General features: G+C 40.0%; 1 protein-coding gene across 1 annotated transcript in view; it reads right to left on the bottom strand.

Moving 5' to 3' along the window:
• Nucleotides 1-3,557: 3,557 nt before the first annotated feature.
• Nucleotides 3,558-14,039, bottom strand: part of LNX2 (ligand of numb-protein X 2) — a 19,097-nt gene continuing 8,615 nt past the window's right edge. The window contains exons 6-10 of the mRNA XM_010085415.1: nt 13,054-13,200; nt 10,607-10,784; nt 8,595-8,826; nt 6,667-6,825; nt 3,558-3,925 (exon numbers count right to left, since the gene is read on the bottom strand). Coding sequence (XP_010083717.1) covers nt 3,790-3,925; nt 6,667-6,825; nt 8,595-8,826; nt 10,607-10,784; nt 13,054-13,200 — 852 coding nt within the window. The 3' untranslated portion in view covers nt 3,558-3,789. The remainder of the gene's footprint in view (nt 3,926-6,666; nt 6,826-8,594; nt 8,827-10,606; nt 10,785-13,053; nt 13,201-14,039) is intronic.

Here is a 14,039-nt window from a genome sequence, read left to right as displayed (position 1 = left end):
ATGTTACACTGCTAACATGCAGGGGATCCATCCATGTGATATGGCAACAAACAGAAGGGCAATACCAACATTTAGATAGAATTAAGCTTTCTTATCAATATAACATTATTTGAATTGTGCCAGAAACATAAAGTCTAGGGCTTTCTCCATCTTCTGGGCAACAAGTAATCTAAGAATTGTTCTTTCCTAGCTGGACAGATTTATGTCAGGTGTGATGAGGACATTGCAAATAATTTTCTGTCTCTTATTATGTGTCAGGGGAGATCCACTTTTTAGGTAAGTAAGCTTGCCTAGAAGTTGCCCAAGACAAATGGGATGAGGATGTTCACTGACCTTACTTTGGCGTTACAACATCTTCCCAGGCCATGTGGCATCAGACAGGTGTGACCTTAATTCTGTGCTTGCCATCATTCCTGCCCTGCCTGGCATACTCATTCTTTTAACTCATCAGGATCTCCTACCTAGTTTTTTAACAAATTTTTATGATCCACTAAAATTGCCTCAAAAGTAAATGGTCAAATTTCTTCACTAAAAGGAACTCGCTTGCTTCTGATATTATCTGGGTCACACTACATCTGAGAACCAGGCTTAGATTTTCATTATACCTACCCCAGATCTATTAGGGAATGTGCAAATAAATGAATTCTTAATTCTTTTGTGATGTTGAATTTTCCCCTCAGTTGCTCCTGACTGTAAATAGGAAGTTTAGAGCAGCAAATGAAATATCTTCAGATTTCGCTTCATCGGCATGCTGTGAAGCAGAATAAATGGTTTTACATTCTTCAACAGAGATCCCTAGGGTTGTCCGGATGTGCTCCTCCCAAGAAGCTCCAGCACACAAATGACTAGGTCCACCACCTCACACAACAGCTCTGTGCACCGTCAGCTACAACAATAAATTCATTATCTGTCTGTAAATCAGAACTCTGATGGTCTAGCTCTTACATTACAATTAGTACAAGAGCTAATAAACTACTGGCAGGCGTGGCTGGTTTCTTCTGTATTTCTGTATACAGGCATGGTTTTCTTTTAAAGGAACTCATCTATTTGTAACCCTCTAGGTACTGCAAGGAATAAGAATCCAGGTTCTGGGCAACTTTACTGCAAATCATTAAGGAACTGCTTTTAGACTCATTCCAGCTTCACAGATGTCTAAAGACAGGGCATACTTGCCTGCAGGAGATGGAGATGGGAACCGATTACAAGGAGGCTCAAGTTTCAGCTCTAAAACTGATGTTTCCAGCAAGACTGTCTTCTCGCATCAAATCTGTGCTGCCAAAACATCCTCCAGCTCATTGGTACCAGTTGGCACTGAGGGGAAAGAGGAAACGCTGCCTGCAGCAAAGTACCACAAGGCATAGACCTTACCTCTGCTTTGGAAACACTTTTCAGTGCTGGAATTACTGGTTAAACAGCTGGTACATGACCCTGGAGGGATAAGCATACCCTCAGACTCTTTTGGTACATTCACTAATTGTAATTTATACGAAATCACAGCAGAAAAAAAAAATCTTTAAACAGAGTCTGCATGGAGCTACCCATATCTTTTGCAAAGAGTGAGACAATACTTTATTACAATGAGTAGAATGAACTTTTATTTTCATTCATCCTTCATCAATACCATACAATTAGATAGCAATATCTGGAAAAAAAAATAATCTTGAAATAATTTAAAACAGAAGGCACAGAAAACCAAACCCAACTATGCACCTACAAGAAAAAGAGGAAAAATTATTTGGGAAGGGAATTAATTCAGAAAGGTTCTATTGCTAGACATTCTGATCAAAAGCTACAGCACACAGAAACAAAACTGCACAGTTTAAGCTAACCCATGCTTTTGTTACATACACATATAAAAGAAAAAAAATCTAAAAATCTTTAAAATAAAAAACATTAAATCTAGTACATATGTCAAAAACTTCCCCAAAGTCTACACTAAGATGTACTTTACAAAAAAAAAATCTGCATTGAGAGTAAAGTATACAGTTAAATAACATCTGGGGATGGGAGGAAACTTGTTCTCAGATCAGTTAGGGTAGTAAATAAGTTTGGTGTTTGCTTCAGAAACAAAGGTTCTCAGTACAGTAATATACCGCAGAGGACATTCTTTTGTATTTTAATATTATGAAATTAAATTGATAGCATACATTACAGAGGAATAAAACCACTTCATTCATATGAGATTTTTACAATTTTTTTTGCAAAAGAGTAACTTTATTTATTTTGAAAACAAAGCTACTGGAATTAATGTCATGCGATAATATGCCCCGATATTATACCGGCTTTGTTTGAAAATGAAATTCATGCTTCATAATTGAACTATGCTGTGATCCTCAAATACATTCTCTGGTAATTAATAACGCAATACAGAGGTCATTCATAAAATCAGTTCAGGATGGGAACCTGGTTTATAAATGAAGCTCTTTGTCAAATATGCAGAACACTGACAACACCCAGGGTTTGCTCCAGGTCAGCACATTTCTTTCTGTGCTCCACCCCTCTTTTCTTAAACAAATGGGTCCTCAGCCTGCAAATATCATGGAAAGGAGAAGTTTAGAAGTTACAGGTTCATTTGTAAAAATATCAAATACAATCCAAGATAAATAGTATTACTCTTACTGACAACTTAATAGCAGGTGCTCTCTAAAGGAAAAAAAAAATATCCTGAAATACAAGAGAGATAATTTCAGCATTTGATATCAAGGCATTTGCACATATGTCAGAAGGTGAGAGAAAAGGAGTGAACTTTGCAGCTTAGTTTGCAGTTGGAATTGAATTCAAAGAGCCCTCCTTCCAGACTGCCCACCTGTAAACCATAACATATGGTTTCTTAACAGCATGCTTTTTTTCCTGGAAGTAATTCTCTCATTTATAAAGTATAAGTCAAAGTATTATTTCCACACGTGAATAAAGAGAGCTGACAACTACAATAAAAAACAGTAAAAATGATCTTTGTAAAAATGTTCATCAAAATTCTCTGACATAGCAAAACGTTCACTTGTAAAGTCAAGTCTAATACTCCAAGCCATTCACTCAAGGGCGACCTCGGGCATGTGTATTCTTGCCAGCATTGCAACAGTAATTACTTCCATATTTCTTGTCATTATAGGATACAAACTCTGTAATATATTAAAGCTGCTTAACAAAGAGTCCAATTATTGCACTTTATAAAAATTCCAGTAATATCAGGCTTTTGTCCTACTTTTCTATGAACACAGATGCCCTGCAAGAAAAATTTGGGGGACCAAGTAATTTCTGATGAGTAAGATGGATTTCTTGAATCAGTCTCAAATGTTGACTCAAAAATGGAAAGGCTTACAAAATGAAGAGACGAGACATACCTTTGGAAACAGATTTTGATTCATAGCAGCAGATAGAGATGTGTCACTGCAGTACTGACACACGTTCTCTTGGCAGGGAAGAATGGGCACATGGCTATTACAATTTATATACCACATATAACTTGAGGACTGTGCAGAGAAACCCAAAGAACCGCTAAGTTCTTCTGCTGACTCTACAAGCCTGACACGGAAAGCTCAACAACAGCCACATCTCTCTGTGAGCTCGTGTATATTTGCATTTGCATCAGCCATGGATACAGCAAACAGAAATGGCTATTTCAGGATGGAGAGATACATGGAGCAAGTCTGAGACACCCGTAAAAAAGAAAATACAGCAGTTTTGGCCCTGCTTATAATCAGCTGTATCAATAAGGAAAAAAAGATAAAGGAGATTTTTATGCCAACTATCTAAAAAAAGAAGCTGCTTGAACCAAAGTGATTCCCAAATCTATATGAGGCTTCCAGGCCAGCAAATCACGGTTAAAGTTACTTTGTTCCTCTGCTCCTTCAGCATGGGAACAAGTGCAGAATGGCTCATTCCAACCGTTGATAGTCCGTTTACAGCAACAATCATATCACCACACCTGAAAACACAGGAGAGAAAAAAAAAGATGTGATGACTATTTTTTTGCAGTAACTAGTACATAACAACAAAGAGCACTCCATTGCTGAGGTGATAGGTTTGTGTCAGGTTGTAGCTAAAAAACCCAAAGGGGTGCAATTTTAAGTCTGTTTCACTGCTGAAAATCATCTGGGAAATTCCCAAATCACTAGATTTCAATTCTAATACAAAGATAGTTCTGCATTAAGAGCTGACTTGTAAGGAAACATGAGAAGAGAGACCTGGAAAGATCAAATGGAGTCAAGAGAAGAAAATGAGATGGCATGTGCCTGCCAGCAGCATTTCAGTTTGTTTGTGTGGATTATAACACATTTACACCACCCATGCCTTTACCGTAGGAGATGTAAGGAAAGATACTTATGGTTACCAACCGCATTCCAACCAAGAACTGTGTTTTCAATGGCTACAATTTTGTCAAATATAACCATTTGGCTTGAAATATTGCTCAGCAGATGGTTCAACTGCCAAGCTGTAGCATCTCTGTGTTTTGAAACGGAATAGAAATTTGAGAAGGTGCTGTCTGCCGGCCTTAAGAAAACTGACCTCCAAGGGTTAAGTTTCAGTTTTTATGAGCTCAAGAGAAACCTCAAAAAAAGCACCTAAGTTCTTCCCATGTTGAGCATGCTCCATCTCCAAGCATCTCTTCTCTGTGGCTTGAGTGTGTGTTTGGTGTTTCGACACCAGAGCAGTCAAATAGGACTCTGGAGATCAAACAGGACTCTTCCCGAAACTGACCATCCCAACTACTGAAGGCACCAAAATGGATGGTAAAGAGATGCTCTCCTGAGCTCTCCTGGTGCCCTCCACCAGGGCAGAGCAGAGGAAGAAGAGCCAGCGTGACCAACACCGGTCATATGTGCATTCAGAAGTCCTGCTCTGCCTGAACCAAGGTACCCCATCACCCAAACCACAATGCTATGGTTCATTTAGTGGGGTCTCACTCACCCAGCCATTCTGCTGAAGTCATTTCACCTTCTATAAAATCACATCAGACAGATCACGTAGGCAGAAAACTGTCCTAACTATTGAATTTTGAAGTTATTGTCTCACTTCTTCTCTAGCCCAACAAAACGTTTAGATAATTTAAACAAAACCAAACAGCTTCAAAAAGACCTGCCCCATGATAACTCATGGTGCAGGTTCTAAGGAGCTCCCCCTTGTTGACGGCCCTTTTTTAAGTCCATATTCTCAGTGACACAGTACATTTGAACACAGAGTATAGGGCGCAAATGTGACCACACCCACTCTTCCCCTCTTCTTAGAAATGATGCTTGAATTTCCATTTGTCTGAAGACTTCTAGTTATTAATTCTCCAATCTGAAATTATTTACTTTGGGTTGAACTGAAATCTTTCATTTAATCCAAACTGTTTCATAGTTGGCAAAAAAACCCTGCAATTTTGTGTTTAACCAAGCTATTTTTGCATTTATTTATTTAGTCATTGAACTGAAAAATCAATTACTGGCAAGACTCTAAGCATAAGTACATTTTTTCTTAAGTTACTTTGTAAGTAAATCTACATGTAAAAATCATGCCATAAAACTTCAAGTTGCATATTCTTTACTTCCACATTCACATAACAAATTAGTTTATGAACCAGAGAACCTTTAATAGGAATTGTAAGTCCTAGTTCTGAACTAATCCTACACATAGTTTATGGATATTAGACCTGAGGGTTGCACCCAAACATAACATGTAAGTAGAATAAGGTCAGAAGGGACCTCAGGAGGTCTCCAGTCCCACCTCCTCCTCAAAGGAAGGTCAGCTGTGAGATCTGACCAGGTCTCTTGGGGCTTTACCAGTAACGTCTCAGAACCTCCAAGGGCAGAGACCACACAACTTGTGCCACTGCCTGACCATTCTCATGGGGAAATAGATTCTCCTTAAAACCAGCCTCAACCTCTTTTGTTCAACTTGTGCCCATTGTCTCTTGTCCTCTCACCCTGGACCACTGTGAAAAGCTCGGGCTCTGTCTCCTTGACAAAGTCCTTGTAGGTACTGGAAGGGGCTGTTAGCTGCCCCTGAAACCCTCTCCTTCAGGCCAAGTGCTCCAGCTCCCACCATCTCAGGGGCCTCCACTGAACCTGCCTCATTTATCAGTGTCTTTCCTGCCAACTAATGACTCTCAGGGCACTCGCATGGGGACTTGGTTCCTTAATGATCTTTCCAGAGATCTTTTTCATCTACTTTCTTGCCTTTCCATTAAAGCAGCAGCACACATCAATCAGTACCAGAGTTTCCAGGGGTGGCTTCAGAAGGCTATATGAAAGGATAAAGCAGTTTTCCCCACTTTACAGAAGTAAGTTCTAATTTTTAGCTGTTCGCTAGGAAGACAAAACCATTAGGAATTAGCCAGTTCTGCACATATACATTCTGCAACGTCTCTTGACCTAAGGAAGAGTTCAACAGGGAGACAGAGACAGCAAGTGACACCAGCACTGCAGCTGGGGAGGAGGACAGGAGATGGCAGAGGCACCAGCACAAGTACTACCTCTGACAGATGCCCTTTCCCCGTCAGAAACACCCCGTACTTCCCTGCATCACTCATCAGGGAGGCAAAGCACTGCTGGGCTGCATGACCCGCCCCAGCACAAGATGCTACAGCATATTTCATGAAGCAATTAGTTGCACCAGCACGTAACTATTTAAGTGTTGATGATTATGGTGATGATTATTATTATTATTACTGTTATTTTAGCTTACTTTAATCTTCCATCAAAATATGCAGGAGTTCCAAGAACAATTGTTTTAATGAAGAAAGGCTGGTTCGTGTGGTTCTCCTCGTAGCCACCGACAATGCTGAAACCCCAGCTCCCCAAGTTGCTGCGTCGCAGTACTACGTCATGGCAGCTATGTAGGCAGCTGTGGAATGGAAGCACAAGATAGCAAGAGAAAAAGCCATGTACACCATATAGAGATATTTTTATAGTAGGCACAACACCTGCTGTCTCATCATTACCACTGTGATAAGTGTGGAAGAGAAGGGGAGGGATGGTGATTAGACTTCTGTTCCCAAGCAGAGTAATTTTGCAATATTCAAAACGATTACAAAAAAAACCCCCACAATCTTGAGACAGAAAAGTTTTTTAGAAGAAATAATGCAGTGCTAGAGTAATTATTTAAACACAGTTAATTCTGTAAACTAACAGTAATAGGATGGCATTTAAGGGATTTCACAGGTGGCAAGAATGTGGGTGGAAAAGAGATAACCAATGTGTTTAGTTTGCAAGTCAAAAATGCAATGCATTTTTCTTCCACCCCCAGACAGTTTACGCTTTTTCTACTTTAAGCAAAGATCTAAAAATCCATGCATCATCTTCTCTACCTCTGAACTGATGCATCATCAGTAGTGAAAATATAAATGATTAATCATTTTATTACTCAGAATGTAAATAATCCAGATCATGCTTCACTAACTGTACTGGTGTATGTTACCTTCCCCCGTAAAAATTAATTCTTGCCAATGAAGTAGAGAATAATTTAAAAAAAAAAAAATAAGAGAACATAGAAATTAACTTGTGGGTAAAAAGGGTGTTAAGCTCTTTACTGATGTACAACACTCCTTTAAAGAACAGCAACACAATGCACAGTGTAACTTTAAGAGCCATGCATGGGCATCTGTAGCATATAAGCAACAAACTACTGCTAAAGCATGGAAAGCAAGTACATTTAGCAAAACTGAGAGCTGCTTATTGAGATTAGGTAACTCATTAATACTTGAATGGAAGAGAAATTAATTGACAGTAAAACTTGGAAAATTAAATGAAAAAGTGTGAGATCTTTGAAGGGCCAATGCATGGTTCTGGTACTTGCAACTGCAATTCTGCTACCAATACACCTGGTTCTTGTGATGGTTTTATGCTTAATCTATAGACCTGAGCCCAGTAACTCTATCAGAAGGAGAGGAATTGATCTGCATGCCCTGACTAAAGTTAACAACAGTATTCATTGTAGTGGGAGCTCTTGATAGCAAGCAATACCAGAATGAGCCTATAGCTTTAGCCACAAGAGAGTGAAAACCAGAAGAGTACAAATGAAACATGACGATGTCCAGCAGACTGCAGATTAGTCAAGGGGAGGGAGCTTGCTGCAAATCTTGATGAGTTTTTGCATTTGGCAGAGATGGTAGTGGGTTCTTGAAAAAAATACACAAGGATTTTTAACTACGGGTTCATACACATGGAAGAAAGTTTGTGAGAATGGCAAATCTGATCCAATATTCTGAAGCTGTATATTTGGCTTCATAAATTTAGGTAGCAGATTAGCAGAGACGTGGATAAATACTTTGTGTTTTTATTAATAACCTCTCTGGTTTTAGATATTCTACTGGAAGTTACAATGTGGTTAAAAAATAGAAAATATGACTTGTGTTCAAAGAGAAAAATCCACATGGGTAGTTACTACAGTTTGTGAAGGTAACCCAATTCTATTCATCTTCCAGTTCCCTAAGGAACCAGTGCTCCTGTTCGCAGACCTCTTCCTAAGCACACTGCCAACCGAATATAGCCAAGATGGTCCATCAGGCAGAAACAACGGCCGATGTGCTGCAGCTAATAAGGTCTCTGCTTTTGTATCTTTCTTCGACTTAGCTTAAAACAGGTAACTAATTACTTTATCAATTAAGTCTGTACCTTGGAAGTCCCAGCCACATGACCCAGGATGGTGACCAACTGGCATCGTATTCATTTTCACTGATGGTACTCAACTGTTCTTCATTAGCCTGGGGCTGTTCTTCTACAATCTGGACTTCCAGGGCTTTCAGGGCAACCACTGAAGAGGCAGCACTAGCTTTCAGCATGGCCACTGCCTCGCTGTGACTTAGGTTGGTCAAATCGATGCCATTGATGTTCAGCAGCACATCACCTGTTGAAAGGCACAAGTGAGAACACATCAGTCTGTCAGAGCTGTTCCTGTTGACAGCACCTCTGCCATTTAATTTAATACTGTATTATTTGGAGCTGAGACAGTCTGAACTGACAGCCTGGGAATGTGAATAGCTCTGAAGCCTTATACTGCTGGTTTGAAACATTAATGTACTGGACTATTAAGCTGGATCAGTATAATTTATTTCCACATAACATGTCAAATGCTGCAGCTTCGATGGAATATCGCCCTGAAAATCCAAGACAGAAATTACCTAAGCCCCTCACCATCTTGGCTGCAACTGCTATTGCAGATGCCACTACATAATCGTTTCCAGTGGTGGCTCTCAAGTCCACCCTAACTTTAAAAAGGAAGGAAGAACGATGGAAGAAACAGTACAGGCACCATGAAGTAATAAACTCTTGTAGATAAGTGAGGCTCCACAGTGTTTTAGGTCTTCTGCTTTTTCTAACTTGTTACTCAGGAGAACAAAAATGGAATTCAAAAACTACTGGAAAGGCTGGTACACAAATCAGTCCATTAGAAGAAAGAAAGAGCATCTCTATAAAGATAATCTGGAAAGAGTCAAAGCCACTCAAAAAAAAAAGACACAATTTTTATTTTATTTTGGAATATTTTTAAAAAGCCTCAGAATTAAAACAAGAATGTTATTTATTGTCCAAGCAGTGACAGTCTCCTCTTTCACATTATGTCTCACTTACTGTTGAAAGCCAGAAAAAACAAAGCAAAACCGCGAACACCTGGGTTACATTTGCAATGAGACTCATTTTTTAAAAGCCTTTTCCTCCTATGGAAAGCTAAAGCTGAGGTGCAGCTTAACTTTAAATCACTTTTGTTGCTGCTGCGGCTACTTTAATGTTACACAACGAAAGAGCAATTGCGATTCTTCTACCAAGTGTGTTTTTCATAGTAGTACAGAAAAAGAAAGCATACCCGTTGGTATGTGGGTGTAAATCTCCCTCTTTCAGAAGCATATAAAGATGCTCCCACACTGTTCTTTTTAAATTTGGAAACTGTGAAGTTTTTTTCCCTAAATTTCTTTCCTAAAACAATCTGTAATTCTGTGAACTCTGAATCCCGGAGATCCCACAGGCAGTCTTTGTTTCACGTATGGCCCAGTATGTTCTAATCATCAAATGCTTTGCTATGGATCAGGCAGGGCTGCCTCACCCACACCGAGCCTAACCTCCACCTCCCGGTTCCCTTCTGCGCAGCCAAGGAACATGTAGCACCCCTGAAGACCAGCAAACCCAACCTCTCCCAAAGGGTTAAGAAAGCATTCAGGAACCAGGGTCAACACTAACGCAGCTTTGGGGATAAACTCAGAATGGGTGAGCTGTGTCCTGTCATCAGAGCATCTCTGCTGTTCGGATATTACACTGCAGAGCAGAGATTCCTCAGACAGAGATGGGGCCCAGCCCACCAAATTAAACACAAACACAGGATGCGTGCACTACAGTACAAAGCATCACACTGGACCCTCAGCTCAAGGGATCACAGTCAGCTTTAAAGAATTTAACCAGACATTTCCTGCTCTTATCTGCTTCCCCTGCTATCATTCTTTAAACATCCCTTTCCTAGAAAAGGTGGAAGTGCAATACTAAATACTTTATTTCCATTACTGAAACATGAAGAAAAGCATCCAGCAGCACTTCCCTACATCTGAGAAGAGACTTTTTGACACCACCTGACTCCAGAGAATGTAGTCATAAAAAAGCAATGCGAGGCCACCCGTGCCACCAGGGAAGCCGAGCCCCACCTCGTTTAATCCTGCCGTCTCTTGCCAAACACCCGTGGGGCTGTACACTTGTCACGAAGATGGGCAGTTCGCCACTTTTGCTGCCTCTGCCTCCTGCCACTGTCATTCCCAGAGATTCATGTGGCTCTTTTTTCACAGTAATGTGCTTTTCTTGGCATGTAACACACTGGGAGAGATCCTGTTTGACAAGAATAACATTTTTAAAACTAAAAAAAACCCCAAAAAAACAAAACCAAAACAAACCAGAACAAAACACAACTAAACACACCCCAAAGCTATACTTTGGCACTTTAACAGAATGGTTTAAAAGGACTAAGTAGTGCAAATCGGCTTTGGCTGGATTTCCTCCAGGTCAGAAAAAAACCAAACCAAACCAAACCAAACAAAAAAAAACAAAGCAAAAAAGAAGCCACTCGTGTAGACACTTAAATAACACACAGAAAGTTTATAAAGGCCCATCTTGGGAATCTCACTCCAGTTTTTCTGAGCATCCTATGCTGGAATAGGCTAAATTTTAGGACTGCACTACAAAACCATATGGTCAAAAGACTGGACACAAAACAGAAGCAAATCTTTTAATGTCTTGGTGAACACCAGCATTACCCCATTTGTCAGTAGAATATGGCCCAGAACTACAAAGAAGCTCCTAAGAAGTGAAAACATGTTTTCATTATGACAAAGAGAGATTATTTAAAGCCCTTATACGTCATGTTTTCTTTTGCAGCTGGTATGTTTGAATCTCTCAGAGCACAAAGTATCAATGTGATAAGGCTCGTAATGGGAGCCTTGTGCAGTCTCCCTAATGACTACAACAAAGTCCCGAACATGAAGAAAGAAGAGATCCTGTATTTAATTTTCTAACACCCAAATGATAAAGTTTAGCTTGTATTTAGTTTTGCCCCATCAAAAGGATCTAAACCTGAATCAAGGTATATTTTATTTGCTGAAGCCCTTCCTCTTCAGGATATTTAGTGACACATTCAAACCACTGCACATACACTTGCAGTGGCATCTTAAATTAACAGAATACTTGCAACAAATCTAAAATAACAGAAGAAATAACCTGGAAGATTTGTCCAACTACAAATACTTATTTATTCCCCTGCCTTCTCTTGGAAAATGGCAACACTGCTTTCTTCAACTTCCAGTGCCAAATGTTCCTTCTGACTGACTCTGCTTCTCGCAGATTCATGTTAATCATGTATATAGCTGCATGTATACATACCATAGCTTATAAAGAAAGCTCCTTAAGTCTTCAGGCTTTAGGACTAACTGGCTGGTGCCATGCAATTATATAAATATATTTTAAGCCACAAGACTTCTATGCCAGCTGTAGGTTAACGAGAGAGAGGCAAAGATAAATTGTATGAAACATGGGAAATGTCCACTTGTGGTTAACATGAGACTTCCCACTTTGAAAGGGCCCACGGATAGTATTGATATGTGAAGGAAATCAGCTCAGTCAACAGATCAACTTTGGGACTGCAATATGAACACAACCAATGCTGGCAGATGGAAAGTGAGTTCAAGCTCTGATACACACGAGCTGTAATAATTGTGTTGATATGGCCTAACGTTGTGGCAAGCACTAGTGCCCACTAACTATTCAGGAGCCTCATTTTTGTCCCTCAGGAGGAAAACAAGCTTCCTAGAACCTCACTTGTTCTTTTCTGAAATTACCCAAACTATGAAAAGAAAGCACTCTCAACACATGTAAATCCTTCCAACAGAAGTATGATGTTAAACAGTGATGCCAACAGTGGACAGGAGGAAAGGTGGCTTGGTTGACATGGTCAACATGACAATTATTTCACAAAATTAACTTCTCAAAAGTGAGAAGTTGTCTTTTTCTAACTACTAGAACATCTCAAGCACAGGGTTTATTTCTGTAGGTGTTCCATATAATTTGACACTAGCTTCAAGGAAGTCTCTTCATTCTGCCTTTCCCTCCCTGCTTGACCCTGCAGAACTCAGCAGTCCTGCAGGCAGCACTGCTGGCTCATGGAGGAGATGACACATGTCTGCAACATGCTCTTTATATGCTGGACGGTGTGCACCACATCTCCTGTCCTTTCTGGTTGCAGCCAGCACAGCAGCAACAAAAACATAATGTTCTCAAATGACAGCTCTCCCATGCAGCAGTAACACATGAGCTGCTGTCTTAGACAAGGTCTAACAACTCCAGCTGCATGAGCTCAGAGAACTTGCTTCTTTTGCTGCAGTCAGCAAATAAAAGAAATATTGAAAAGCTGTGGTGTATCTTTTGTTCTCACTCCAGATATGATGCAGGACTTGAGTACTTGGAAGTGGAAGTCATTGTCTTTTTTTTTTTTTTTTAATTAGGTAAAAAATTAGATATAACCCTTTCTTCCAGTCTTGACTTGCTACATACCTAGACCATCATGAGTAATATGGTATTTATACCTCTTAGACGGAGAAACACCAACCTTATGTGAGTTGGGCCTGCTGTGGAACAGCTGCTGGGACTGGTGTTGGTGTGGGTTGCTGTTGTGAGTCCCGGTGTCTCGGATAATGCTGACCGTCTGTGACTTCAGGGGTCTAGAGATAATCAAATTCACTCTCTCCCCACTAGCCTGTCGAATACATAAAAAAAAGTAATTAAGTGGACAGGATATTAATTGTTAGCAGAGGGGGAGGAAAATGTATGATGAAATATGAAACAAGGCAACAGCAGTACTTGCTTTCCAGGTCCTGGGAGTGCCACAAAGTGCTTAAACTGCACAGTTCCTTACTGCCTTCTTGCTGCAATTCCCCCCAGAACCGAGGGGATATTAACACTCCCCACCTTTGCCTCTGATGTTACACTTACATCATCTGGAAATCCTTTGCCAAAAGGACCATTTCTCACTTCGTGTTACAAAGCTTTAAACATTAAAAACCACTCAATTCCATTTGCAGCCTCTGCGGACTTCTGCAGCATGTAGCAATAAAAGAAAGATGTGCCCATGTGATGGCTCCAGGATGTGCAGATTTTGGTCAAAACCTCCGAAAACCTCTGGTACTTCCCAAAGAGACTTCCAAGAAAGATGTTATATATGAGAAGACCATTGAATTCTGGACTTTGGGGAGTATCAAGAGACTCAGTTTCCAGATGTTAAATCAAACATCAACTCTCTTTATTGCCACAAAACCACACCTCAACAGATAAAAGTTACACAGTGTAAAATTCTGACCACTTCACTGTATCAAAAAACTGGGAAATTGAAATAGCAATTCCCAAGATGGTTGTTATTTTCCTTTAACTGCAAGTGAAGCTCTTGAAACGATTCCTGAAACAAATATTTACTACTCATTTGTATTGTAATTCTCTATGTGGTGCTGGGTTAAGCAAAGATGACTTCACTAGACTGCAAGAACCCACTACTGATCTATTCCAACTTTCCTAAAAACAAAGCAATTTTCACCAATGTCC

This window comes from Pterocles gutturalis, unplaced genomic scaffold (assembly GCF_000699245.1).
Source record: "Pterocles gutturalis isolate BGI_N339 unplaced genomic scaffold, ASM69924v1 scaffold3580, whole genome shotgun sequence".
Classification (NCBI taxonomy): domain Eukaryota; kingdom Metazoa; phylum Chordata; class Aves; order Pterocliformes; family Pteroclidae; genus Pterocles; species Pterocles gutturalis.
Note: the sequence above shows the minus strand (reverse complement) of the source record. Positions and strands in the feature narration are given on the sequence as shown.